This window comes from Macaca fascicularis, chromosome 1, assembly GCF_037993035.2.
Source record: "Macaca fascicularis isolate 582-1 chromosome 1, T2T-MFA8v1.1".
In the NCBI taxonomy this organism is placed as follows: domain Eukaryota; kingdom Metazoa; phylum Chordata; class Mammalia; order Primates; family Cercopithecidae; genus Macaca; species Macaca fascicularis.
In genome coordinates, this window is record NC_088375.1 from 13,274,316 (window position 1) to 13,300,815 (window position 26,500).

The 26,500-nt window shown below is 37.4% G+C and overlaps 1 protein-coding gene across 10 annotated transcripts in view; it reads left to right on the top strand.

The window, feature by feature from the left end:
- LYST (lysosomal trafficking regulator) overlaps positions 1–26,500 on the top strand; it is a 217,038-nt gene that overhangs the window by 33,850 nt on the left and 156,688 nt on the right. For 2 of the 10 annotated variants that reach the window (XM_074040199.1, XM_074040042.1), the window contains exons 2-4: positions 18,550–18,639; positions 19,914–20,111; positions 21,806–22,004. In XM_074040199.1, coding sequence (XP_073896300.1) covers positions 21,813–22,004 — 192 coding nt within the window. In that variant the 5' untranslated portion in view covers positions 18,550–18,639; positions 19,914–20,111; positions 21,806–21,812. Of the gene's footprint in view, positions 1–8,272; positions 8,383–18,549; positions 18,640–19,913; positions 20,112–21,805; positions 22,005–26,500 lie in introns of all 10 variants that reach the window. The other 8 variants (XM_074040127.1, XM_074040021.1, XM_074039942.1 and 5 more) reach the window with 6 other exon arrangements.

The window sequence follows — 26,500 nt, forward strand, 5'->3', positions numbered from 1 at the left end:
ATGGAAGATTTCAGTTTGTGAAACCATTCGTATTATTGTTAAAGTGGTTTTCATGAATTTTCTTATGCAGTTATTTAATTTAGAACTTTAAGTGTCATATCTTTCCCTGATCTGCATTTTAAATTCCAAGAGGAATTTGATCACACAAAGCCCATTACATATTTTAATTTCCCTTATTTAGTGAGTACCAGCTTTTGCTTCAGTATTCTTGAGAGTGTATTTATTATACACTACAAAATAGATTATAAAGATTTTTATATTAATAAAAGTAAACATATAAAAATAAATTCCTAATGAACTTTCTGTTTTGTCTTTAGTTAGGAATCATTCTTTTTTTTCCAATAAACATTTTATTTTTAATTTTTATTATTTTTAGTTTTTCCATAAGTTATTGGGGTACAGGTGGTATTTGGTTACATGAATAAGTTATTTAGTGGTGATTTGTGAGATTTGGGTGTACCTATCACCCAAGCAGTATACACTGTACCATATTTGTAGTCTTTTAATCCCTTGCTCCCCTCCCTTTCTTCCCCCCAAGTCCTCAAAGTCCATTGTGTCATTCTGTGCCTTGGCGTCCTCATAGCTTAGCTCCCACATATCAGTGAGAACATACGATGTTTGGTTTTCCATTCCCAAGTTACTTCACTTAGAATAATAGTCTCCAGTCTCATCCAGGTCACTGCAAATGCTGTTAATTCATTCCTTTTTATGGCTGCGTAGTATTCCATCATACATATATGTACATACATACATACACACACACATACATATATATACCTACCACAGTTTCTTTATCCACTTGTTGATCGATGGGCATTTGGGTTGGTTCCATGATTTTGCAATTGTGAATTGTGCAGCTGTAAATGTGTAAGTATCTTTTTTGAATAATGACTTCTTTTCCTCTGAGTAGATACCCAGTAGTAGGATTGCTGGATCCAATGGTAGTTCTACTTTTAGTTCTTTAAGGAATCTCCATATTGTTTTCCATAGAGGCCATACTAGTTTACATTCCCACCAGCAGTGCAAAAGTGTTCCCTGTTCACCACATCCACGCCAACATCTACTGTTTTTGGATTTTTTGATTATGGCCATTCTTGCAGGAGTGAGATGGTATCACATTGTGGTTTTGATTTGTATTTCCCTGATCATTAGTGATGTTGAGCATTTTTTCATGTGTTTGTTGGCCATTTATATATCTTCTTTTGAGAACTGTCTATTCATGTCCTTAGCCCACTTCTTGATGGGATTATTTTTTTCTTACTGATTTGTTTGAGTTTGTTGTAGATTCTGGATATTAGTCCTTTGTCAGATGTATAGATTTTGAAGATTTTCTCCCAATTCTGTGGCTTGTTTACTCTGCTGACTGTTCCTTTTGCCATGCAAAAGCTCTTTAGTTTAATTAGGTCCCAGCTATTTATCTTTGTTGTTATTGCATTTACTTTTGGGTTCTTGATTATGAAATCCTTGCCTAAGCCAATGTCTAGAAGAGTTTTTCCAATGTTATCTTCTAGAATTTTTACACTTTCAGGTCTTAGGTTTAAGTCCTTAGTACATGTGTAGTTGATTTTTGTGTAAGGTGAGAGATGAGGATCCAGTGTCATTCTCCTACGGGTGGCTAGCCAATTATTCCCATTTGTTGAAAAGAATGTCCTTTCCCCACTTTATGTTTTTGTTGGCTTTGTCAAAGATCAGTTAGCTGTAAGTATTTGGGTTTATTTCTGGGTTCTCTATTGTGTTCCATTGGTCTATGTGCCTATTTTTATATCATTACCACACTATTTTGGTGACTATGGCCTTACAGTATAGTTTGAAATCAGGTAATGTGATGCCTTCAGATTTGTTCTTTTTGCTTAGTCTTGCTTTGGCTATGTGGGCTCTTTTTTGGTTCCATATGAATTTTAGAATTTTTTTTCTAATTCTGTGAAGAATGGTAGTGGTATTTTGATGGGGATTGTATTGAATTTGTAGATTGCTTTTGGCAATAGTATAGTCATTTTCACAATATTGATTCTACCCTTCCATGAGCATGGGATGTGTTTCCATTTGTTTGTGTCATCTGTGATTTCTTTGAGCAGTGTTTTGTAGTTTTCCTTGTAGAGGTCTTTCAATTCCTTTGTTTAGGTGTATTCCTAAGTATTTTTTTTTTTTTTGAGCTATTGTAAAAGGGGTTGAGTTCTTTATTTGATTCTCCACTTGTTTGCTGTTGGTGTATAGAAGAGCTACTGACTTGTGTACATTAATCTTGTATCCAGAAACTTTGTTGAATTCTTTTATTGGTTGCATGAGCTTTCTAGAAGAGTCCTTAGGGTTTTCAAGGTAAACAATCATATTGTCAGCAAACAGTGAAAGTTTGACTGCCTCTTTACTGATTTTGATGCTCGTTATTTCTTTCTCTTTTCCTGCTGCTCTGGCTAGGACTTCCAGTACTGTGTTAAGGAGGAATGGTGAAAGTGGGCATCCCTGTCTTGTTTTAATTCTCAGAGGGAATGCTTTCAACTTTTCCCCATACAGTATTATGTTGGCTGTGGGTTTGTCATAGATGGCTTTTAAAGATGGCTTTTATTACATTAAGGTACGACCCTTGTATGCCGATTTTGCTGAGAATTTTCATAAAGGATGCTGGATTTTGTTGAATGCTTTTTCTGCATCTATTGAGATGATCATGTGATTTTTGTTTTTAATTCTGTTTATGTGGTGTATCACATTTATTGACTTACGTATGTTAAACCATTCCTGCATCCCTGGTGTGAAACCCACTTGATCATGGTGGATTATCTTTTTGATATATTGTTGGATTCTGTTAGCTAGTATTTTGTTAAAGATTTTAGCATCTGTGTTCATCAAGGATATTGGTCTGTACTTTTCTTTTTTGGTTATGTCCTTTCCTGGTTTTGGTATTAAGGTGATGCTGACTTCATATAATGAATTAGGGAGGATTCCCTCTTTCTCTGTCTTGTGGAATAGTGTCAAAAGGATTGGTACCAATTCTTCTTTAAATGTCTGGTAGAATTCTGCCTTGAATCTGTCTGGTCCTGGACTTTTTTTTTTAGTGGTAATTATTAAATTACCATTTCAATCTAGCTGGGTCTGTTCAGGGTATCTAATTCTTCCTGATTTAAGCTAGGAGGGTTGTAGTTTTCCAGGAATGTATCCATCTCTTCTAGACTTTCTAGTTTATGTCTGTAAATGTATTCACAGTAGCCTCGAATGATCCTTTGTATTTCAGTGGTATCAGTTATAATATCTCCCGTTTCATTTCTTAATGAAGTTATTTGGATTTTCTCTCTTCTTTTCTTGGTTAATCTTGCTAATGGTCTATCAATTTTATTTATCTTCTCAAAGAACCAGCTTTTTGTTTCATTTATCTTTTGTATTTTTTGTTTGTTTGTTTCAATTTGATTTAGTTCTGCTCTGATCTCGGTTATTTCCTTTCCTCTGCTGGGTTTGGATTTGCTTTGTTCTAGTTTCTCTAGTTCCTTGAGGTGTGACCTTAGATTGTGCTCATTCAGACTTTTTGATGTAGGCATTTAGAACTGTGAACTTTCCTCTTAGCACCACTTTTCCTCTATCACAGAGGTTTTGATAGGTTTTGTCATTATCGTCATTCAGTTTGAAGAATTTTTAAATTTCCGTCTTGATTTCGTTTTTGACCCAATGCTCATTCAGGAGCAAGTTATTTAATTTCCATGTATTTGCATGGTTTTGAAGCTTCCTTTTGGAGTTGATTTCCAGTTTTATGCTGCTGTGGTCTGAGAGAGTGCTTGATATAATTTCAATTTTCTTAAATTTATCGAGACTCGCTTTGTTGCCTGTCATATGATCTATCTTGGAGAAAGTTCCATGTACTGTTGAATAGAATGTATATTCTGCAGTTGTTGTATGAAATGTCTGTATATATCTGTCAAGTCCATTTGTTCCAAGGTATAGTTTAAATTCATTGTTTCTTTGTTGACTTTCTGTCTTGATGACCTGTCTGGTGCTGTCAGTGGAGTATTGAAGTCCCCCACTATTATTGTGTTGCTGTCTATCTCATTTCTTAGGTCTATTAGTAATTGTTTTATAAATTTGGGAGCTCCAGTGTTAGGTGCATAAATGTTTAGGATTGTGATATCTTCCTGTTGGACAAGGCCTTTTACCATTATATAATGTCCCTGTTTGTCTCTTTTAACTGCTGTTGCTTTAAAATTTGTTTTGTCTAATATAAGAATACCCTGCTAGCTTTTGGTGTCCATTTGCATGAAATGCCTTTTCCCACCCCTTTACCTTATGTGAGTCCTTATGTGTTAGGTGAGTCTCCTGAAGGCAATAGATGGTTGGTGAATTCTTATCCATTCTGTGGTTCTGTATCTTTTAAGTGGAGCATTTAGGCCATTTACATTCAATGTTAGCATTGAAATGTGAGGTATGTTTGCATTCATCATGCTCCTTGCTGCCTGTGTACTTTTTGTTGTTGTTGTTGTTGTTTTGTTTTTGCTTTTTAACTTGCATTTTTGTTTTATAGGTCCTGTGTGATTTATGCTTTAAAGAGGTTCTGCTTTGATGTGTTTCCAGGATTTGTTTCAAGACTTGGAGCTCCTTTTAGCAGTTCTTCTAGTGGTGGCTTGGTGATGACGAATTCTCTCAGCATTTGTTTGTCTGAAAACGACTGTATCTTTCCTTCATATATGATGCTTAATTTTGCTGGATACAAAATTCTTAGCTGATAATTGTTTTGTTTGAAGAGGCTGGAGATAGGACCCCAATCTCTTCTAGCTTATAGGGTTTCTGCTGAGAAATCTGCTGTTAATCTCATAGGTTTTCCTTTATAGGCTACCTGGTGCTTCTGTTTCACAGCTCTTAAAATTCTTTCCTTTGTCTTTTTTTTTTTTTTTTTTTTTTTGAGATGGAGTCTCACTCTGTCACCCAGGCTGGAGTGCAGTGGCCGGATCTCAGCTCACTGCAAGCTCCGCTCCCCAGGTTTATGCCATTCTCCTGCCTCAGCCTCCCAAGTAGCTGGGACTACAGGCGCCCGCCACCTCGCCCAGCTAGTTTTTTTTTTTTGTATTTTTTAGTAGAGACGGGGTTTCACTGTGTTAGCTAGGATGGTCTCGATCTCCTGACCTCATGATCCGCCTGTCTCGGCCTCCCAAAGTGCTGGGATTACAGGCTTCAGCCACCGTGCCCAGCCTCTTTCCTTCATCTTAACTTTGGATAACCTGATGACAATGTGCCTATTCGAAGACCTTTTTGGGATGAATTTCCCAGGTGATCTTTATGCTTCTGTATTTGGATGTCCATGTCTCTAGCAAGGCCAGGGAAGTTTCCCCCAATATGTTTTTGAAGCTTTTAGAATTCTCTTCTTCCTCAGGAACACTGATTATTCTTAGGTGTGGTCATTTAACAGAATCCCAGATTTCTTGGAGGCTTTGTTCATGTTTTCTTATTCTTTTTTCTTTGTCTTTTTTGGATTGGGTTAATTCAAAGACCTTGTCTTCGAGCTCTGAATTTCTTTCTTCTACTTGTTTAGTTCTATTGCTGAGACTTTCCAGAGCATTTTGCATTTCTAAAAGTGTGTCCAAAGTTTCCTGAATTTTTTATTTTTTATTTTTTCTTTATGCTATCTATTCCCTTGAATATTTCTCCCTTCACCTCTTGTAACATTTTTTGGATTTCCTTGCATTGGACTTTGCCTTTTTCTGGTCCCTCCCTGATTAGCTTAATATCTACCCCCCGAATTCTTTTTCAGGTAAATCAGGGATTTCTTCTTGGTTTGGATCTATTGCTAGTGAGCTAGAGAAATTTTTGGGGGGTGTTGAAGAGCCTTGTTTTGTCATATTACCAGGGTTGGTTTTCTGGTTCCTTCTCATTTGGGTAGCCTCTGTCAGAGGGAAGGTCTAGGGCTGAAGACTGTTGTTCAGATTCTTTTATCCCACAGGGTGTTCCCTTGATGTAGTATGCTCCTCCTTTTTCTATGGATGTGGCTTCCTTTGAGTCGAACTGCAGTGATTGTTGTCTCTCTTCTGGGTCTAGCCACCCAGCAAGTCTACCTGGCTCCAGGCTGGTATTGGGGGTTGTCCACACAGAGTCCTGTGATGTGAACCGTCTGTGGGTCTCTCAGCCATGGATACCAGGGCCTGTTCTGGTGCAGGTGGTGGAGGGTGCAATGGACTCTGTGAGGGTCCTTAGCTTTGGTGGTTTAATGCTCTATTTTTGTGCTGGTTGGCCATGGTTTAATGCTGTTTTTGTGCTGGTTGGCCTCCTGCTAGGAGGTGGCGCTTTCCAGAAAGCATCAGCTGTAGTAGTACAGAGAAAGATCTGCAGTGGGCAGGGCCCTAAAACTCCCTAGAGGGCTAGATGGGCTTGAAAACTTAGATGAGCTTGAAAACTTCCCCAAGGCTATCCGCCTCTCAGCTGGGAAAGAAAAGGGCTTTAGTTCTTCCCTCCACCTGTGAAGTCTGCTGGCTGGATTTGCACCCTCCCCAGAGTTCTGACCAGCAGGCTTCTCACCCAGTTCAAATTGTTATAAAGTTAGGCTAGAGAATTCTTCTCCCTGTGGAGTTTTACCCCCTGCTCCTCTGGCCACCCTCCCAATGGATCCTTGTGCCAGGCAGGAATGGGCTGCTTAGGGACCCAGGGAGCTCCTAGGGCCTTTCTGCTGCATTCTCTACCCCTGTATTTCGCTCAGCTTGGCTCTCTAACTTGACTCAGCTCCAGGTGAGGTCAGAAACTTCTCCAGCAAACAGACCTTCAGCTTCTCCAGTGGGGGTGTGTGTTCGGGAGAGGAGGGTCTTCCTTTCCCACTTGCGCAGTTGGGGTACTCACAGTATTTGGGGGTTTCCCAGGGCCTGCAGGAGCAATCTGCTTCCTTCAGAGGGTCTGTGGGTCCTCTCGGGATTGCTGGTTGGGTCTTGCAGTCGATCTGGAGCTAAAATTCACAATGAGAGCCCCCGCATGCTGCTCTGTCCAGAGCTGCAGTCTAGTCCTGCCTCCCATCCGCCATTATCCCAGGAGCTCCTCTCTTTAGTTAGGAATCATTCTGATGGTTGTTGCTTAGCACATCTAGTATTTTAAAAAGTTACACAGTAAAGCTTAGATTAACAGATATTTTCTTGCTTAAATATTGTACAGTTCAACTGATATGCTTCAACTGGCTTATTCTTTAAAGAGAATTATAATAATCTGAACAAATGCAGTTTCCCTGCCCGCTTTGGTCCCCTTCCGCCCACGAGTGTCCTGCATTTCAGACGTATAGTTCTGTGTTGTAGTTTAAAAAGTTTGTAGAGAGAGGTTTAAAAATCTTGTTTGCAGGTGTATGTATTACAATCCAGTGGACTTGAGTAAAGGCTCTGGGTACCATTTAGAGGTAGTATTTAGTGTTAGGGAAACACCTTTGCCTGTTGTCTAATTTCTAATTGACCTGACAGAAGAAGAAAGGCTATGTATATTCTAAACTTGCTTATTTCAGTTCTAGTTAATTAGCTCCAAAAACATATGTAACTCCGAGACAACTGGGATGGGGGAGTCCAGTGACTAATCATTTCTCTGACCGTGGACCTGTAGGCCTCAGTTTTTGTCAACTGTAGAATGTGGGGTTAGAGAATATGATATCTAAAATTTCTGACATTATGACAACATATGATTCTAAGTTATTCATGTTTATTCCTTTATTCATGTCATTTATGAAATGGCATAAATGGTGTTTTCCTTTTTCTCCTAATGCGTTGTAAAGACTGTATGAGATCTTTGAGAAAGTTGTTAATCAATCTGTCATCAATTTATATTAAACTCTGGAGAGATGGGATTTAGAATAGTTAAATCCATATAAACTAACCTTTTATTTTCAAGAAGGCTGCTTCAAATCATGGCAGATTTTGATTTAACAGAATTTGTTGGGCATTTATTATTCTGTACATTATTTTGCCTAATTCTTACCATAACTGATTTATCGCAGTCTCCTCTTTGGCACATAACATTTTTGGAAAAAAGTCTTTCCAATGGCAATTTCTCTAATGCTATTGAATTAAGAAAATTAGGCAAGCACATAGTGTTATTTTAAAAGGGAATTTTCCAGGATTTTTGGCATTTGGTGAAAGACTAACAATCAAGTCTTTTGGGTGTTACTGTTTGATGAGGAAAAAGTATGCTTTCTAATCAAGCTGTAAGAATAAATATCATTATTATAACCTTTTTTGCTGTTTTTTCCTTTTACTTCTTCTTCTTTTTTTTGCTTGTGGAAGCCGCAAGACAGGGAAAAAGCAGAAAATACAGGGACTCCCTATTTTTTTTTTTTCAGTGCTTCCTTGGAAACCGCGTGATGAAGCAGAACATCATTTTCCTTACACTCATCTGAGGAAAGCTTGCAGTGATCTTTTTCTTCCTTCAGATGGCACTGTCTGTCATAAGGTGTGCAGCTAGTACTGAGCATTTACATAGAGCTGTAAAATTTGTCAACAATGTTTACTGAGGTTATGTAATTTCTTGGGCTCCCACATAGCAACTCTGTGGGGTAGTTTATGGAAGAAGAAGCCAAACTTCACACAGCTCTGTGTGACTAGCTAGATATTGCTAGATTCCTGATCTGCTGCTTCTGGGTCCTATTTCACTACTGTTATGATGCCTACTGTATGTATATCCCACTATTCAGAACAGATTCATAAATAGTGAAAATAAAATGAGCTGGAGCATATTAATAAATATTAAAATATTCAAGAAATAAGTATTGGAATTAATGAATTTGTGAAAAAGGGAACTGTAGCACAATGGACCTCTTTCCCTTATCACTGTGGCCACTGGCTATTTGATATTTATTGAAAAGGAAACTCAGCCACCTAGGGACCATTTCTTGCCCTGTTGTTGAGCTTGAGATTGTATTTTCAGTGGTACATGTAATGTCCTTGGTAGCACTGCCTAGAACACAGACATGACAAGGCATCTAAAAATGCCATTATATGAGGAGCAGCCCTAAAAGTGAAGAATATATGTGATCATGACTTGATGTGAGGGGCGGGTATAGTAGTTCTCTATGTCAAGTAGATAAATGTGTGAAAATCCACAAGACTGAGGGTGATAGCTTAATTCTGTAATCTTTTATGTGGATAATAAGTTGTGGAAATTAATCACAGAACCAGAACAGAGCTAAGATATCAAAGTTAACTATCCACATGTCTGCAGGAAGTCTTACTCAATGAAAGCAGAGCCACTGTTGACTTACTTTAGTGACCATTTCATTTCCAGAAGGTAAAGGAAATGATCCAGGGAGCCAGTACTCTGAGTCTATCTTTGGCCTAATTTGACTACGAGGGGCTTAATTAGACAAGTTAACCTAATGAAAATCCTGAGAGAAAGGCCATGCCATTCATTCAACAAATGAGTAGCATTGAATACCTTCTATTAGCTGTGTTCTGTTCTAGATGCTAGAGATTTAGCAGTGAATACAACAGACAAAATCTCTGTCATTATAGAGCTTTCATTTTAAAAACTTACAGTGATCTGTTGTCCAAAAATACTAGCTTCATGGTTACTTAATTGCAGGGACCTTAACTTTCACTTCACTTTAGACATCTGCTTGCAGGGCCACACTCTGGATGTTGTTGTCATCTGGGACTGCTTGTTTCAGAAATCTAAAAATTCTAACATCTTAATTCCCACATTGTGTACTCTTCAGTCTTGTAGAGATCCACACTTCCTTGGTTGCCTGGATTTTCTCCTTGTCTATCAACACTTATTTTCCTGGCCTCTTTCTTTTTCCTACACAGTCTGTGTCTCGTTTTTGGCCATAAGGACTGGTCTTCCACCCATGCCCTTGGGTCCCTTTCACTTATGCTTCTGCTGCCTCCACCCACCAAAACTCCCATTTCCAGATCAGTGATAACAGTCTGCATTGTCTACTATTAGACCCAAGCAGCTGGATCCTGCTGGTGAATCTGAAATATCTGAAAAAATCCATACCACCAGAAATTCGTGGTTTTCCATCTCTGCCAAGCTAGTAGCCAACCAGTAAATCCTTTTGTCTGTCATCACTACTTTCCCCCATTTGACTATTCTTCCAGTAATTATTCTAAATTACTTAGCCTTTAGCCGCCAATCTCTAGACACCCCCTTTTTTTTCCTTTCCTTCTTTCTTTCTTTCTTTCTTTCTTTTTTTTTTTTTTTTTTTTTTTTTGAGACAGAGTCTCCCTCTGTCGTCCAGGCTGGAGTGCAGTGGCCCGATCTAGGCTTACTGCAAGCTCCGCCTCCCAGGTTCACGCCATTCTCCTGCCCCAGCTTCCCGAGTAGCTGGGACTACAGGCACCCGCCACCATACCCGGCTAATTTTTTGTGTCTTTTTTTTTTAGTAGAGACGGAGTTTCACCGTGTTAGCCGGGATGGTCTAGGCCCCCTTCTTTAAGCAGACGACTTTGCCTATTACTTGAATGAAAAAAATTGAGGCTGTCATTCTTGAGCTCCCTCAGTTTCTGGTCTTCCACCTGTTTTCTATATCTGCAACTCTCCCTACCTCCTTTCCCTCAGCCTCAGAGAATGATGTGTCCCCTCCTGCTTCTCCCACCCCAGCCTAACCTCTTCACCTATGCCCTTGATCCAATCCACACTTATTTTCTCTATGAATTTTGTCCTTCATTCATTCATTCTCTTGCCCCTGTCTTCAGTAACTTCCCTTGTGCTGGCTGCAGTGGTATGCTAGTAAATTGGCTCCCCTGGAGAAAGAAACACAAAAGACCCTAATATGTAGCATTTGCCCATTTCCGTGGTGTAAATACTCGCACCATGGTGATTTTAAGTTACCAACATGGTGCCAGTGATGCTGGGAAGAAGTACACACAATCAGAGCTGATAAGGGATGGCTGCCAACGCCACACCACCTCTTATTTCTTATAGCCTAAAAATACGGTTCTTCCAATTCCTTAAAAAAAAAAAACAAAAACAAATACTTAAAAAAAAAAACCTTCCTTGACCTATGCCTCTTTCTCCAGCTCCTCTCTCTTTTCTGTTTTTCTTTTCTAATCCTGCCTTCTCAGAAGAGTCTATACTTGCCTATTTCCTTATTCGGTCTGGCATTGGAAACCGTGAGATGGAGTTAAGGATGGTTGTTGAGAAGGTATATGTTTTGAGCATTGCTAAAATTGGAATGAAAGGCATGCTGGATTTAGTCTTAGTAGTCACTGTAAAGAAGTTGGTCACTGGCCTAACATACCGAGGACTCAGCTCACCTGGTGTGGAGTGGTTTTGTCCTGACAGCAGACTCTGCACACATTCCTTAGTTCTTCTTATGTGTGCTTCGCAGGTGGCAGTACCATTTAGCCAGTTAACCAAGCTAGTATTCAGAGAGTTGTCGTGATCCCTCCCTTACCACTCACTTCTCCATCCAATTAATCACCAAAATTGTGCTCATTTTGACTCTTGGATATTTATCAAAATTATATTCCTCTACTGTTGCTTTAGAAAAAGATCTCCTTACCATTTTCTTGGAGTATTACACCAGTCTCCAAATTGGTTTTCATGCAGCTGGAGTCTTCTCCATAAAATGTGTCTTCCACATTGCCACTAGAATGACCTATGTGTTCAAGATTGACCATGTCACTCACATGTTCAAAATAATTCATGGGCTTCCTGTCACCTGTAGCAGTGGGTCTCAGCCCTGACTGTTCATTAGAATCACCTATGAAGCTTGTTAAAAATACCAATGTTTAGGTCTTGCTGTGGGTTTAGCGGATTAGGGTCTCTGATGATGGGGCCTAGACAAATTCTATAGGTGATTCTGGTAAGACTTACTAGCCAATAGATTAAAGCCCAAGGTTCTTAGCATAGTGTACAAAGCCTTTCACCATCTGGTCTTTGCCAGCCACTCCCTCCATCCTCACTTTTCCTGTTTCTCATTTTGTAGTTGTGATACCAAACTTACTGTAATTTCCTCAGTGACTTAACTTGAGCTGCTCCTTCCATCTCTAATGCTTTTCTTCCCTTCTTTTCTCCCTTTACCTGTACAACTTCAGTTTACTCTTCATGAAGCTTCCCTGGCCACTCAAATTGGGTTAAGTGTCCCTTAGCAGTACCTAGTACCCTATATATTGATTTGCCTTTGCCACCATAATGTAATCTTCTTGAGGGCAGAGACTGGAATTACTTTATGTTCTTAGTGTTTGATTCAAAGTGGTTGTTTTGTAAATGATAACTGGCAGACTAATAAACAGGAAGAGGAATATGGAACAAAGCCGGAATATAGAGAATTGGAATACAGAGTTCCTAAAATTCAAAGAAAAGGTACGTAAGATGCCAGAGATAGTCTCTTAAAGGGAAAGTTGTTGTAAAGTGATCATAGGCAGTATCTGTACTAAACAATTGGAAGTAATATGTGAAGGAAAGGGATAGGAAAAGTGGCCATATGAACTGATTATTTATTTATTTATTTATTTTTGAGACAGAGTCTCGCTCTGTCGCCTAGGCTGGAGTGCAGTGGTGCGATCTCAGCTCACTGCAACCTCCTCTCCCAGGTTCAAGTGATTCTTCTGCCTCAGCCTTCTGAGTTGCTGAGACTATAGGCATGTGCCACCGCACATGGCTAATTTTTGTATTTTTAGTAGAGACGGGGGTTCTCTGTGTTGGCCAGGCTGGTCTCGAACTCCTGACCTTAGGTGATCCACCCACCTCGGCCTCCCAAAGTGCTGAGATTACATGCATGAGCCACTGTGCCAGGCATGAACTGATTTTTAAATAATATGCACAAGAAAGAAAGAAGGATACGAAACCAAATGGCTGGGTGCAGTGGATCATGCCTGTAATCCCAGCACTTTGGGAGGGTGGAAGTGGGCGGATCACCTGAGCTCAGGAGTTTGAGATCAGCCTGGCCAACTTGAACCTGGGAGGTGGAGGTTGCAGTGAGCCAAGATCATGCCACTGCACTCCAGCCTGGGCAACAGAGCGAGATTCTGTCTCAAAAAAAAAAAAATTATATATATATATATATATATTCCACCAGGAACACAATCCTGGTGGAATAAATATATATATATATATATATTCCACCAGGAACACAATCCTGGTGGAATAATGAGCTAAAATTTTGAAAAAGGTTGGGCTGACCTTTTACATTTTATATGTAGAGAACGAAAATGAGGCCAGGTGCAGTGGCTCATGCCTATAATCCCAACACTTTGGGAGCCAAGGCGGGAGGTTCACTTGAGCCCAGGAGTTTGAGACCAGCCTGGACAACATGGTGAGACCCTGTCTCTACAAAAAGAAAGACAGAAAGAGTGTGGGGGTGGGGTGTGGGGCAGCAGGGGGGGAGAGAGAGAGAGAATGAATATGTCAAATAAATAATAGATTCTTACCAACAAATGGACCCAATAATCAGATACAGAGAACAAATGAAACTTCTTAGCTTTCTTGTCTTCTCTGACATGGAGAATGAGCTATACACAGACTAATAAGGGTAGAAGTGAGAAAAATAAGAGGAGAAAATTGAAGCCCAAGATTGGGGAGGAGATTGTATCAGAACTCTGGATGCTCTAAAATGAATTCACATCTCAGGGTTAGATTCTGAGAACAGTTGTTAATGTCATTGCTGAACTAATAATCTTTGAGTAATTATGGTGAAATGTGAAAATGTGTAGAAGCCTGTGGAGGAATAATGTTCTAAAATAATAATGTAGATTCCATAGATTTTTGTAAACTTGATGTTACTTCCACAAAAGACTCTAGAGATCATTTTTAAAGATTTTCAAATATTATACTTGAAAGATAAGCAATAAAAGTTATGTGGGCTCTCTGAGAATTCATTCCAGATTACCCAGTTTCTACCCATAGATTCTACATTTACAGTTTAGGAGGATGCTGCAGCTGTAATATGTCTGGATTCCCATCGGGTATTTGACAGTCTACCATTCTATACTTGGGAACATGAAGGAGAATTGGATTATAGTATGGGTATAGTTATTGAACAGTGGAACTCAATCTTAATTTAGTTACTCATTGGCAGCCTGGCAGGAAGTCTCTTATGGGCTGCTGTTTTTTGACCCTGTTACACTCATCGGTTTAACACCTCCTCCCCGCTTCTCACTCTCAGCTGGCAATCTTGCTGTTTATTGCACCAAGAAAATAGAAGCACCTGAAAAAAACTTCTTGGTCCTCTTATTGCCAAATATACTAATCTTCCTACGTCTATACTCATATTCTCTGACATGCTTCTAATTCAATTGGATGAACTGCCACTGTTCCTTCCACTTGTACATTGGTCCTCTTCATTTTGCCTACTCATTGTTCCTAGAATTTTCTCTTCTCATTCTAGTTTTTCATCTATTTTCTTTTCTCTGTTAGAGAAACATGCTATATTTCAGCTTAGAAACAAGCTATAATATTAATCAGGTGTTTTTTTTTTTTAACCTCACTTATCTCATGTACCCCTCAAGCCACCTCCCATTCCCTTGCATGCTTTGTGGCAGAACTTCTCAAAAGAGCTGTCTAAATTGCTTGCCTTCATTTCCTCACCATTCTTTCCCACTCCGTAAAGACCGTTCTTTGAAAAGGTTGTCAGTAACTTCCATGTTGCTAAATCCATCGGTCAATTCCCAGTCTTCATCTTACTTAACTTCTCAGAATTCTCTTTTTTTTTTTTTTGAAACAGGATCTCACTCTCACCCAGGCTGGTGTGCAGTGGTGCAATCTCAGTTCACTGCAACCTCTGCCTTTCAGGTTCAAGCAATTCTCATACTTCATCCTCCCAAGTAATTAGGATTACAGATGCACAGCACCATGCCCAGCTAATTTTTGTATTTTTAGTAGAGATGGAATTTCGCCATGTTGCCCAGGCTGTTCTTGAACTCCTGGCCTCAAGTGATTAGCCTACCTCAGCCTCCCAAAGTGCTCAGATTACAGGCTTGAGCCACTGCACCTGCCAGCTTTCTCTCAGAATTTTGATACCATTGATTACCCTTTTCTGTTTCAAGCTTTCTTCACCTGGTTTCTGGGAGATACCACTCACCTGATTTTTCTCCCGCCTCACTTGCTGTTACTTCTTAGTCTCCTGTGTTGGATGTTTACCCTCTCCCTTGATTCAGCCATGCTAAGCCCAGGGCTCAGTCGTAACACTTCTTCTCTGCTCCCTTACACTCATTCTCCAGGTCCCCATTGTTCATTATAGTAGCCCCTAGCCACATGTGGCTTTTGTCTGCTACATTGTGTGGCTGAAATTATAGAACAGGCTCATCATCTCAGAAAGCTCTGGTGAGCAGCACTGCTCTGGGTTATTTCATCTGTCTAGTCCCATGGCTTGAAAAATTTATCGATGACATGCTGATGATTCCCAGATTGATTCACTAGTTCCAGCTTCCCTGCCTGTTTCGATCTTCAGCTGCCTGCTTGATTACTTAATTTCTAAGAAAGCTGTCACACCTTACATAGCTACAACTGAACATTGTTTTCCTTCCCAACTGCTCTTATGTCAGTCTTACCTATCAGTAAACAGTACTATTCTTCACACAGGCTAAAACACCTTATAGTCTTTTGTGGGTGGACATGGGGAGGGACTTCCATTCTTGGGGAGAAATGGTTTCAGGGGAACACTTCTATTTCTTCTTTTCATGCCTTACTTTAGTTCCTGAGAAGCAAGAATGGATTGACTTTTCTCTTTTTCCTTTGCAATTATTTTTTACCTCTTTTCCTCTTGCACTCAATATCCAGTGCATCCAGCATGCATTTATCTCAGTGACTTGGAACATACATTTACCAGATACCCACATAGTCCATTTACTCATTCCATTCAAGTTTTTGCTCAAATATTACTGCTTCAGACCTTCTTTGTCCATTCTATCTGAAGCAGCATTCCTATCACTCTATACCCTTACTTTGTTTTACTTTTTCATCGAATTAACATGATGTGACACAGTGTATGTTTGCTCTGCATCTGTCTCTACCCCACTATAATACATGATGGTAAGGATTTTGATTCTGCTCTAAACTCAGTACATAAATTAGTAGCTCACATATAGTAAATGTTCAATGACATTTGTTGAATTAAGTGACATATTGATGAAATTTCTGATGACATAAAATGAGGCAATGTAGCTAATACATTAAATTAGCATTTGTTTATGTATCTTTTGTTTTTGCTTGTTCATATTTTACATTTTACCAGTTGCTATATGAGAAAAAGTGAAACATTATTTTACTGAGAAGGTCATTTATATGATTATAGGCATTTGTTACTATGTCTTTCATTTATGATAAATGTTAAGGATATAAAAATTCTAGGAATATTGTTGGGGCAAGCTTTATTATGACATAACAATTGTATTAGAAATTGAAATTATACTAATAAAGTTAGATTTAAAATTGGGCATTATAGCTATAAAAGGTAAAAAGTAATAAGACAGGGTCCCTGGCCTGAAGTAACTTGTGACCTAGAGGGTAAAACAGTTATAGATAAGTAACTACAGGATGTGTCTATGTATTTTGGAAGCAGAGGCAAATATATAATGGCCTAAGGGCATCGTTATTAAAAATGTATCTACTTCCAGAGGTTCTGGACACCTAGAATGATACAGGATGATAAAAATTAGAATACAGGTGTGTGTAAACAGTGCTGGCAGACTCAAGGAGGACACATGTGACTGTGCTGGTGGTTAGAATTAGGATCTTGGATAAAATGAAACTGCATAGATATCCAAGTGAGGCTTTGTAAAATACGGAGATAAAGAAGCCATGCCAGTTTAAGAGCATTAGATAAATCCCTCAGCTTGGCCTAGAAAATGTCCCTCAATAAGAGAAACAGACAGATCTAGCTGACCAGCTGCCAGCTTTCACTTCTTACCGCCACGCTGAGTTAGCTGGAATCATTTTAGCATCGCAAGATGGATGGCTCTACCTTGTGGTAGTCCAAGCTGGAGGGTGGTAGTAGTCAGAGCAACTAATGTAATACCATCTTTAGGCTCACAATTTGACCCATAATTTCCCTCCCATAATTTTATTTTTCCCCTTCCATAATTTTAAAGTTAAAAATATCTGCATGGGCTGGGCCCAGTGGCTCACATCTGTAATCCTAGCACTTTGGGAGGCCGAGGTGGATGGATCACCTGAGGTCAGGAGTTTGAGACCAGCCTGGCCAACATGGCGAAACCCCCTCTCTATTAAAAATACAAAAATTAGCCGTGCATGATGGCGGGTGCTTGTAATCCCAGCTACTCGGGAGTTTGAGGCAAGAGAATCACTTGAACCCAGGTGGCGGAGGTTGCAGTGAGGCCCAAAATCGCGCCACTGCACTCAAGCCTGGGTGAAAGAGTGAAACTCCTTCTCAAAAAAAAAAAAAAAAAAAAAAAAAAAATTGCATGATATTGATTAGCTCAGGAGGCAGCAGGAACAGGTATGGAAGGTGTGTTAGGACTCTATTCCAGGGCGATTCCACTTGGTTGAGCAGTTGATATACTGCTTTCTGGTGCTCTGCCAGAGGAGTGAGGGGGTGAGACTGAAATATACCCTGTGCTTTGACAGCTGTGTGCCCTGCTGTGAAGCTGCTCCCATCAGGAAGGGATGTTTTTTCCTAATTCGCAGAAAGCGCTGCGTAGTCTAACACAGCTGTTTTCTGCCTGGTTTATCTTCGAGTGCCTAGAATAATGTGTGGTACAAGAACTGTTTGGCAAGCTGAAAGAAACTCAAGACAGTTTTCCAGATTTGAGCATTTCAAAGTAATTAAAGATCACTCTGGGCCAGGTACAGTGGCTCCTGCCTTTAATCCCAGTACTTTGGGAGGCTGAGGCGGGCAGATCACTTGAGCTCAGGAGTTCAAGACTAGCCTGGGCAACACAGTGAGACCCTGTCTCCTTTTTTTTTTTTTAAATAAAAATAACTTTTAAAAAGTCTGATTTAAAAACTTGTAATTCAAAATATCCTCCTGTTTGCTGCATAACTGTAAGGAAACATTTTTCATGCTTCTTCCTGGTAAAAACTATAGAGAAGGGGAGAACAGGTAACTAAAGAGAAATATCCTGTTGCTATCCCAGAAATAGAAATTTATCCTTTAGTCTTCTAGAAATAACCTTCATTATATTGTATACAAAAGATTAATTCATTTAAAAACTTCAGTAAAGATATGAAATTTGATGATGATTAATAAATTGATGTTTGGTTTTAGTATTGTCTGAGTTCTTATGTATCCTCAAATACCTTTCATCCTAACAGGAAAGTAATGGCTGTACCCAGGAACTTTGAAGACCTTTTTTTCTCGATAGTATTTAGATATTCCACTGCCTCCTAGATTCTAGTGTTAAGAAGACTGGTCTAATTCTCCTTTGCATTTAACTTGTGATTTACCTGGAGGTTTTAAGTTAAGAACTGGAAGAGGAAAAGTAGAGAGCTATTATTGAGTTGCTTTTTCAGACCACTGTGTTCCAAGATTCCCTCTCAAGAGGAATTCTTGAAGTAGGCATTTTTTTAGTGTGCTCCTAAGATTTAAAAATTTCATTGGTTGTTTCATACATCGTGTATGAAGAATGGCCACTGATTACGTCACAACTTTATTTGTTAAAATTATTTGTGGTTTACTATTGTCATTAATATGTTTGTCTTTTTTTTTTTTTTTTGTAGGTGAAGCTTTGTTCTAAGAATATTTGTTTCATCTAGTTTATAAGCCCAAATGATATAGACTCTAAATGTTATAGCAGTGGTGAAAGACTGGTAAGTATATAATGTAATAAATATTAACCATCAACATACTTGTTTTTGAAGGCTTGAAACTACATAATTATGTGACATTCGTTAAACCCCAAAGTTAAAACAGCTAAACTTTTCTTAGTAGAGATGGATGTATAGTTTGTGGTTTATCCATACAATGGTATATTGCATGATGGTTTAATGGAATGAACATAACATTAAGAGGAGAAAGCAAAGTTACCAAAGAATATATACAGTGTACTATTTATATCTGGTTGTTGGCTATAACCTCATGTTATATATTCTTTGTTTCTGGTTACTTTAAATATTAGAAAAAAATTTAAAGAAAATACCATGCAATCATCTTTTCAGTTGACATTCAAAATGGCTAAAAGTCATTCAATTAAATTCAATATTTCTGTTAGGAAGAGGTGAATGCTTCCTAATGTACAAAGCAAAAGTGTCACCATCACCACAACTGATGTTGTTCTGTTAATGCAAACTAATACAATTAGATAGAATAATGGAAATTATATGAATATTGGATAAGATAATTCAGAATTTTTGTTATTTGTAGATTATAGAGTATTAAATCTGGGAAATTCAAAACAAAATAATAAAAAAGCTCAGAAAGAAGTTTAGATATATGATTATTATATCAAAAGAAATCCACTTCCTATGTGCCTACTATATACCAGTTTTAAATCCTAGAATATATAATGGAAAACAAAATCCCATTCATAATAATGGCAAAAATATAAAGCACCTTGGAGTAAACCTAAGAAGAAATATGTAAAACCTATCCTATGAAATAACAGCAATTTCTACTTCAAGGAAATAATAAGACAAAGGTACAAGTAGTATAAGGGTGTTAATTGTAGCTTTGTTTATGATAATAAAAGACTAGAAACAATCTATTCAAAAATAAGAGATTGGCTGCATAGTAGACTATAATATAATGCAATATATGTAATATTTACATGTAGCAGTGTGCCATACAGCTATTAAAGAGTGACAGCTCATGTGAAATGGTTTTCAGTATATCTAAATGAAATAAAAGCAAGTAATAGATCATGTATATACACTAGCCTATTCATATAAACATGTATATATTTTATGTACATTTTTAAATCAAGAAAAAGCATACATTTCTGTTGAGATTATAATGCCTTTTACTGATATGGCATTAACTGTTATATCTAAAAATTTATATTGATTTCCATTATCTTAATTTCTAGAAGATAGACTTAATTATTCCCATAATTTTTCAGTTTTTCACATTTTTAATATTTCTAAAGTTGCAGTGTATCTTGCAATGGATGATGCCGTATAAGCACTTGTGAAGTAGTTGACGTGGTCTGCACACGAGTGCACTTGATCATAGACTTTCACATTGTCAGCACTTCAGCAGACTTCGGTGCATTGCTGGTACTGTACCTGTTGAGTTTTAAGTGTCTTCCTGGTTGTTTTCTGAAACTTTCTGCTGATACCATTTGGTAAGATCAAGAAAGCACCAGCATATAAACTTATAGAATGACATTGGTAGCTTTGAAGGAAAATCCCGGAAACAATAGTGCAGTACTCTTAAATGCTGTGTCATGAATGGTCTTGACAACCCAGAAGGTGATATTGTAGGGAAATTTTATGTGATAAGAAACATTGTGTCATAGTTTAATTCTTTTTTAGTGGTGTACTAAATAATTATGTATCCTAAAATTATTAACAGATTCAGTGAAATATATTAAAATTGGATAAATATGAACTGAATATAAATGAGGTTATTGGATTTATTGAATAATTTTACTTTCTGAAAGTATATAAAGAACCAATATTTTATATAATAGAGGTTATTGCCGCATTTTAGAATAATGAGAGATGTACTTTATACTTTTCTGTCTTCTTTCTAATGTTCAAAAATATTAAAAATAATGATGTTTGTTATACTAAGAGAGAGTTATTGTAACACCTAGAATTCTGATGGGAATCAAAGAATTAAACTATGAGGTCCCAGAATGAACAGGAACTAAGTTAGTATTAGGAATTTCTCTGGTATTTCCCCTTCATGTTTATCTACTTCTCTTTGTATCCCATTGGTTCATTTTTACCTAGTTGGCTTCTTCTGACCCTCAGCTACCTCATAATGACTACCATAGCCCCATCTGTATGTGACCTTTCAGCATATCAACTATATCCCTTTAGTTTAAATTCCCGAGAGAGAAAGAAAACCTGATTAGTCCAGTTCCTCTTTGCAACCCACACTATACAAGTCACATCTTGTGATGAGCATGCATTGTAGCTAAATTGGGGCCCAGAGCCTGACTGTGCCTCTTGGCAAGAGGCATAATCATATGCCCACTGCCCTCTCAGCAGGGGTTGTAGGGAGGGCTTCCCCCTGAAGCGGGTGAAGGGAGGGGAAACAATACATGTCTTATTTAACTTAACATCTCTATGTTAAACATCTTTTAAAGGTTATTAGATACCTCAAAATTACTTTTGGCCCAGAGATGAAACTATTTTGAAACTCTTTGGGGATTTTGTTGTTCATGGTTTTTCCCTTCTGAAAATTTGTACATTTTTCTCTGTATTTATGTTCCCCCATTCTGTTTGCTGTACCTTATTTCCCTTAATCTTAAAATGTCACATTACCCTTTATTTGATTTAAATGTTATAAGAAGTGAAGTGGCATAACTTTAACTGTTAGAATTATTCAATTTTTATTCGCCTGACTGGAAATCCTCTTATTAACTGAACTTTGGTGTTTGGGGAGGATGGGGCAGTGATTGTGGGCTCTTATCAAGTGAAAAATGGGTTATAATTTTAAAATGCCAATTTATTATAAAATATGCAAAGCAAGAACATTTTATAAGTAATGGGTTTATTTTTATTGTATTTAAGAAAGAAAGTCTTCTCTCTTAAAAAGAGAAAAATGTCTTCCAGGTGCTGTCACTTACCCATTCTCAGCTATGCTCAGGTATTTCAAACCTGGGACTCATTTCTGCCATGGCAGGAATTACTTAAGAAGCACCCGACTAGGTTAGAACTATGCCTGAAAATATTATAGGGTTAAGTACCAATTCCCAATAATTTTAAGCCAATCTTCAGTTAGAAACAAACAACAAAAACACATAGTTTTAAAAGTAAATTTGTATTTGTTTTCCTAATCTTTTTTTTTGTAATATTTATTTTATAGCTCGGTCATGAGCACCGACAGTAACTCATTGGCACGTGAATTTCTGACTGATGTCAACCGGCTTTGCAATGCAGTGGTCCAGAGGGTGGAGGCCAGGGAGGAAGAAGAGGAGGAGACACACATGGCAACCCTCGGACAGTACCTTGTCCGTGGTCGAGGATTTCTATTACTTACCAAGCTAAATTCTATCATTGATCAGGTAACATGTTTATATCAAATACTTATTTTCATCAATATATGATAGTTAACTATAGCTACATGGTTTTGGATTACATACTTTCTGAATCCTCCTTGAGATAAAGTCTAGTCTTTCACATTATTCCACTAAAAAAAAAAAAAAAAGTGGACCTATTTATAACCATATTGTTTATTTGAATACTTTCAAAATATCTGAAATATCTTAGAATTATGAATGGCCTAAGAACTAAATGGTTTCATATATACTATGCTTTTTATCCTAATATCAGTGAGATAACTATGGTTGTTAGTAGAAATATAAGATATAATCTTATATCCCTGCATCTTACGTCAGAAACATGATGAATTTTCATTTTCAATGAATGTCAAGTATGTTTTTGAAAAAGTTTTGGAGGCTGCTAATTCTGGAGTGAAAGCAGAGAGTCTTTTTATGTGAACTAATAATTACTGAGTCTTTTAGCTTGTATACGTCTAATTTTTCAAATGTTGTTTTTGGCTTAATGTGTGGTATGACCATATGGTTTTGCTGTTTTCTTATTATAAAATTAACAGAGTTTTAAAACTAGTTGAGACTAGATGTTTTCATCTAACCTTCTTTTACAGATGAGAAAACAGATCTAGAAACATTAAATACTCACATAAATTAATTTTAAGGCCAAATGTGATTTATATGTTTATTTCCTTTTAGTAGAAAATGAATAATTATTTTGTGAATGTAAAACTCTACAATCTGCTTTCAGGGAACTAATTAATATAGTTAGTTGAAAAAATAAAGTGTTTGTAACACCAATATGATGGGGTTTTTTTTTAACACTTTGAATGTTACCAGCTTTAAATGTAAAATTGACCATCATTAAATAAAATTTCTTTGCTATGAAAGCACTTTGCTAATAAATACATATATTGAGTAAATATGGACACTAAAACAGTACCTCTGTTTTCACTATAAGCTAAGGAACATAGCAAATACAAATTAGAAAGCATTTACTTGTCATGGAATTTTTCAGGACTTTTGTAGGTTTATGTTTTTTTTTCTGAGACAGAGTCTCGTTCTGCCGCCCAGGCTGGAGTGCAGTGGTGCGATCTTGGCTCACTGCAACCTCCACCTCCAAGTTCAAGTGATTCTCGTGTCTCAGCCACCTAAGTAGCTGAGACTACAAGCGTGTACCACCACACCCAGCTAATTTTTGTATTTTTAGTAGAGACGCGGTTTCACTGTGTTGGCCAGCTGGTCTTAAACTCCTGACCTCAAGCAATCTACCCCTGTTGGCCTCCCAAAGTGCTGAGATTACAGGTGTGAGCCACTGTACCCAGCCAAGTTTATGTATTTTTATTCTTTTTCATGTGATTTGTTAAATGAGTGATTAAATATAATTTGATTTCTATGTATTTGTATGACTTTTCTATAAATAAAATTTAAAATCAGAAAAAATTATGTTAGACCGTGTGTAGTGATTTTTTATTTTGAAATTTTGATTATTTAATATGTACACCATGCTCTGTTCTTCTTCTTCCCCATGTTAAAAAAATTCAGTGCTTTGTCTTTTTTAAAATACACCATATAAATAGCATCAGAAATAGTAAATATCCAGGAATGACTCTAATAAAATATGTACACTACTTCTGCATGGAATTCTATAAAAGATTATTGAGAGAAACTAAAGAAGACCCAAATAATTGGAGCATTATATAATGTTCATGTATTGAAAGAATCAATATTATAATCATACATCTTTTCTCCAAATCTGTAGATCCCAATTTAATCCCAATCAAAATGTTAATAACAGCATTATTAAAAATAACATTATTGAGATATTCACATATCATAAAATTCACCCATTTTATGTGTACAATTCAATGGCTTTTAGTGTAGTCACAGATACGTGCATCTGTCACCACAGTTAATTTTAGAATATTTTCATCACCTCCAAAAGAAACTCCATACCCTTTAACTCTCATTCCCCTATGCCTTCCGTTCCCCTACCCCTAAGCAAACACTAATCTACTTTCTATTGCTCTAGATTTTATGCTTTCTCTTTTATGTCATGAAATGTCTTTTAATGTATTACTGAATGACTGAAATAATTCATGTCATAACAGCAGCAATAATTTTTCTTTTGGGAGTATTTTGCCAGTCTGTAGTGTTAGCCATTCTAAAAGAATATGAAGTAGTATCTTATTGTAGTTTTAGTTCACATTCCTCTTTAACAACTAATGATGTTGATCATTTTTTCATTACCTTATTGGCCATTTGTGTATCTTCGTTTATGAATGTCTGTTTAAAAGTTTTACACCATTTTTAAGGTCAGGTTATTTATTTATCATCAGTTGTAGCAGTTCTTTATGTATTCTGGATACAAGTCTATTGGATTACAAATACAGTATTTTCTTTGTATATATGGTAAAGAGAATACTTTCTGTTTTAAGTCCTAAAATATATTTTAAGGTATTAAATGACAATTATTTAGGTCATAAATTAAATAATTTTTTTACTGTGGTGGTATTTTTTAATCCCTTCTTTCCACCTAGTAACTTTTTGGAATATCTGTGTCAATAATAGTAGGAACAGTAGATGTGCCTTTGGAGTGAAAATAAATAGCTGTTTAAAACATAGGCCTTTATCAACATTCAGTTCTTTCAATTAGGAAATGGAGAATGAATGTTTGAGTTTTTAAGGGGAATTAATTGAATGAGATTTTATCATTTAAGATGGAATCATAACACTAGGCACATAGTTGTATGTTTTAGGAGGAAATTTAGTTTTTCTATCTCTGCTTCTCATGAATAGGAGCACTTCTTGGGTACTCTGGAGTGATTTAAACCCTTTCTCACCCACTGGAGTCCTTTTGCTTTATTAATATTTATTTATTTATTTTTGATACAGAGTCTCACTTTTTCACCCAGGCTGGGGTGCAGTGGCACAATCTTGGCTCACTGTAACCTCAGCCTTCAGGGTTCAAGAGGTTGTCATGTCTCAGCCACCTAAGTAGCTGGGATTACAGGCATGAGCCACCACGCCTGGGCTAATTTTTTAAAATATTTTTAGTAGAGACTGGATTTTGCCATGTTGGTCAGGCCGGTCTCAAACTCCTGGACCCAAGTGATCCTCCCATCTTGGCCTCCCAAAGTGCTAGGATTACAGGTGTAAGCCCCTGTGCCTGGCCTATTAATAGACATTTAATATAAAGAACTAAATAGACTTTATTGAGGTATAATTTACATACAGTAAATGCACAGATATTATGCATATAGTTAGATGAATATTGACAAATACACCTCATATCAGTAGTCCCAATCCCCTTTGAGGGGCCGAGATAGGTGGATTACTTGAGGCCAGGAGTTTGAGACCAGCCTGGGCAACATGGCAAAACCCCATCTCTACAAAAAAATACAAAAATTAGCCAGGTGTGTTGGTGTGTGTCTATAGTCCCAGCTACTCGGGAGGCTGAGGTGAGAGGATTGCTTGAGCCTGGGGGAATCAAGGCTGCAGTGAGCCATGATCGTGCCACTGCACTCTGGTTTTGGTGACAGAGTGAAACCCTGTCTTGAAAAACAAAACAAAATCCAAATATTTACACCTGTGTCATCACCACCAAGATCATTGTTTAGAATATTTCCGTCACCTTAGAAAGTTTTGTCATGCCTTTTTTCAGTCAGTCCCACCCCTTCACTTACTGCAAGACCACCACTGTTGTGACTTTTAGCATCTAAGTGTAGCTTTGGAATCATGTGGTATGTACTCTCATGTCTCTGAAATTCATCCATGTTCTTGCATAATTTAGTAGTTCACTACTTTTTAATTTCTGATTAGTATTTCATTGTAAGGGAATACTGTAATTTGTTTAACCATTCATCTGCTGTTTAATCTTTTGAGCTGTATGCATTTGGCCATTATGAATAAAGCTGCTTTGCACATTCCTGTAAAAGTCCTTGGATATGTTTTTATTTCTCCTGGGTAAATATGTAGGCATACAATTTGTGGGCAAAGGGTAATGTTTGTTTAATTTTGTAAGAAACTGCCCAACTGTTTTGCAAACTAGTTGTACCATGTTTCATTCTTACCAGCAGTGTATGAGAATTCCAGTTCTATATCCTCTCTAATATTTGATATTGCCAGTCTTTTTAGTGTTAGTCGTTCTAAGTGAATATGAAGTAGTGTCTCATTGTAGGTTTAATTTGCATTTCTCTGGCAATTAATGATGTTGAACACTTTTTCTTTTTCTATATTTATGGGTCTTTCTAGACTGCATTGTGTTCCACTGATCTTTGATGTAGTCTTTTATCAGTACCCTGCCTAGATTACTGTAGCTTTTATAAAAATAAGTTTGGAAATTAGGTGTTGTAAGTTGTCTAATTTTGTTCTTGTTTTTAAAGAAAGTTTGGCCATTCTAGATCCTTCATATTTCCATATAAATTTTAGAATCAACTTGTTATTTCTACAAAATGCACACCAGGATTTCAGTTGAGATGATGTTGAATCTATAAATCAATTTAGAG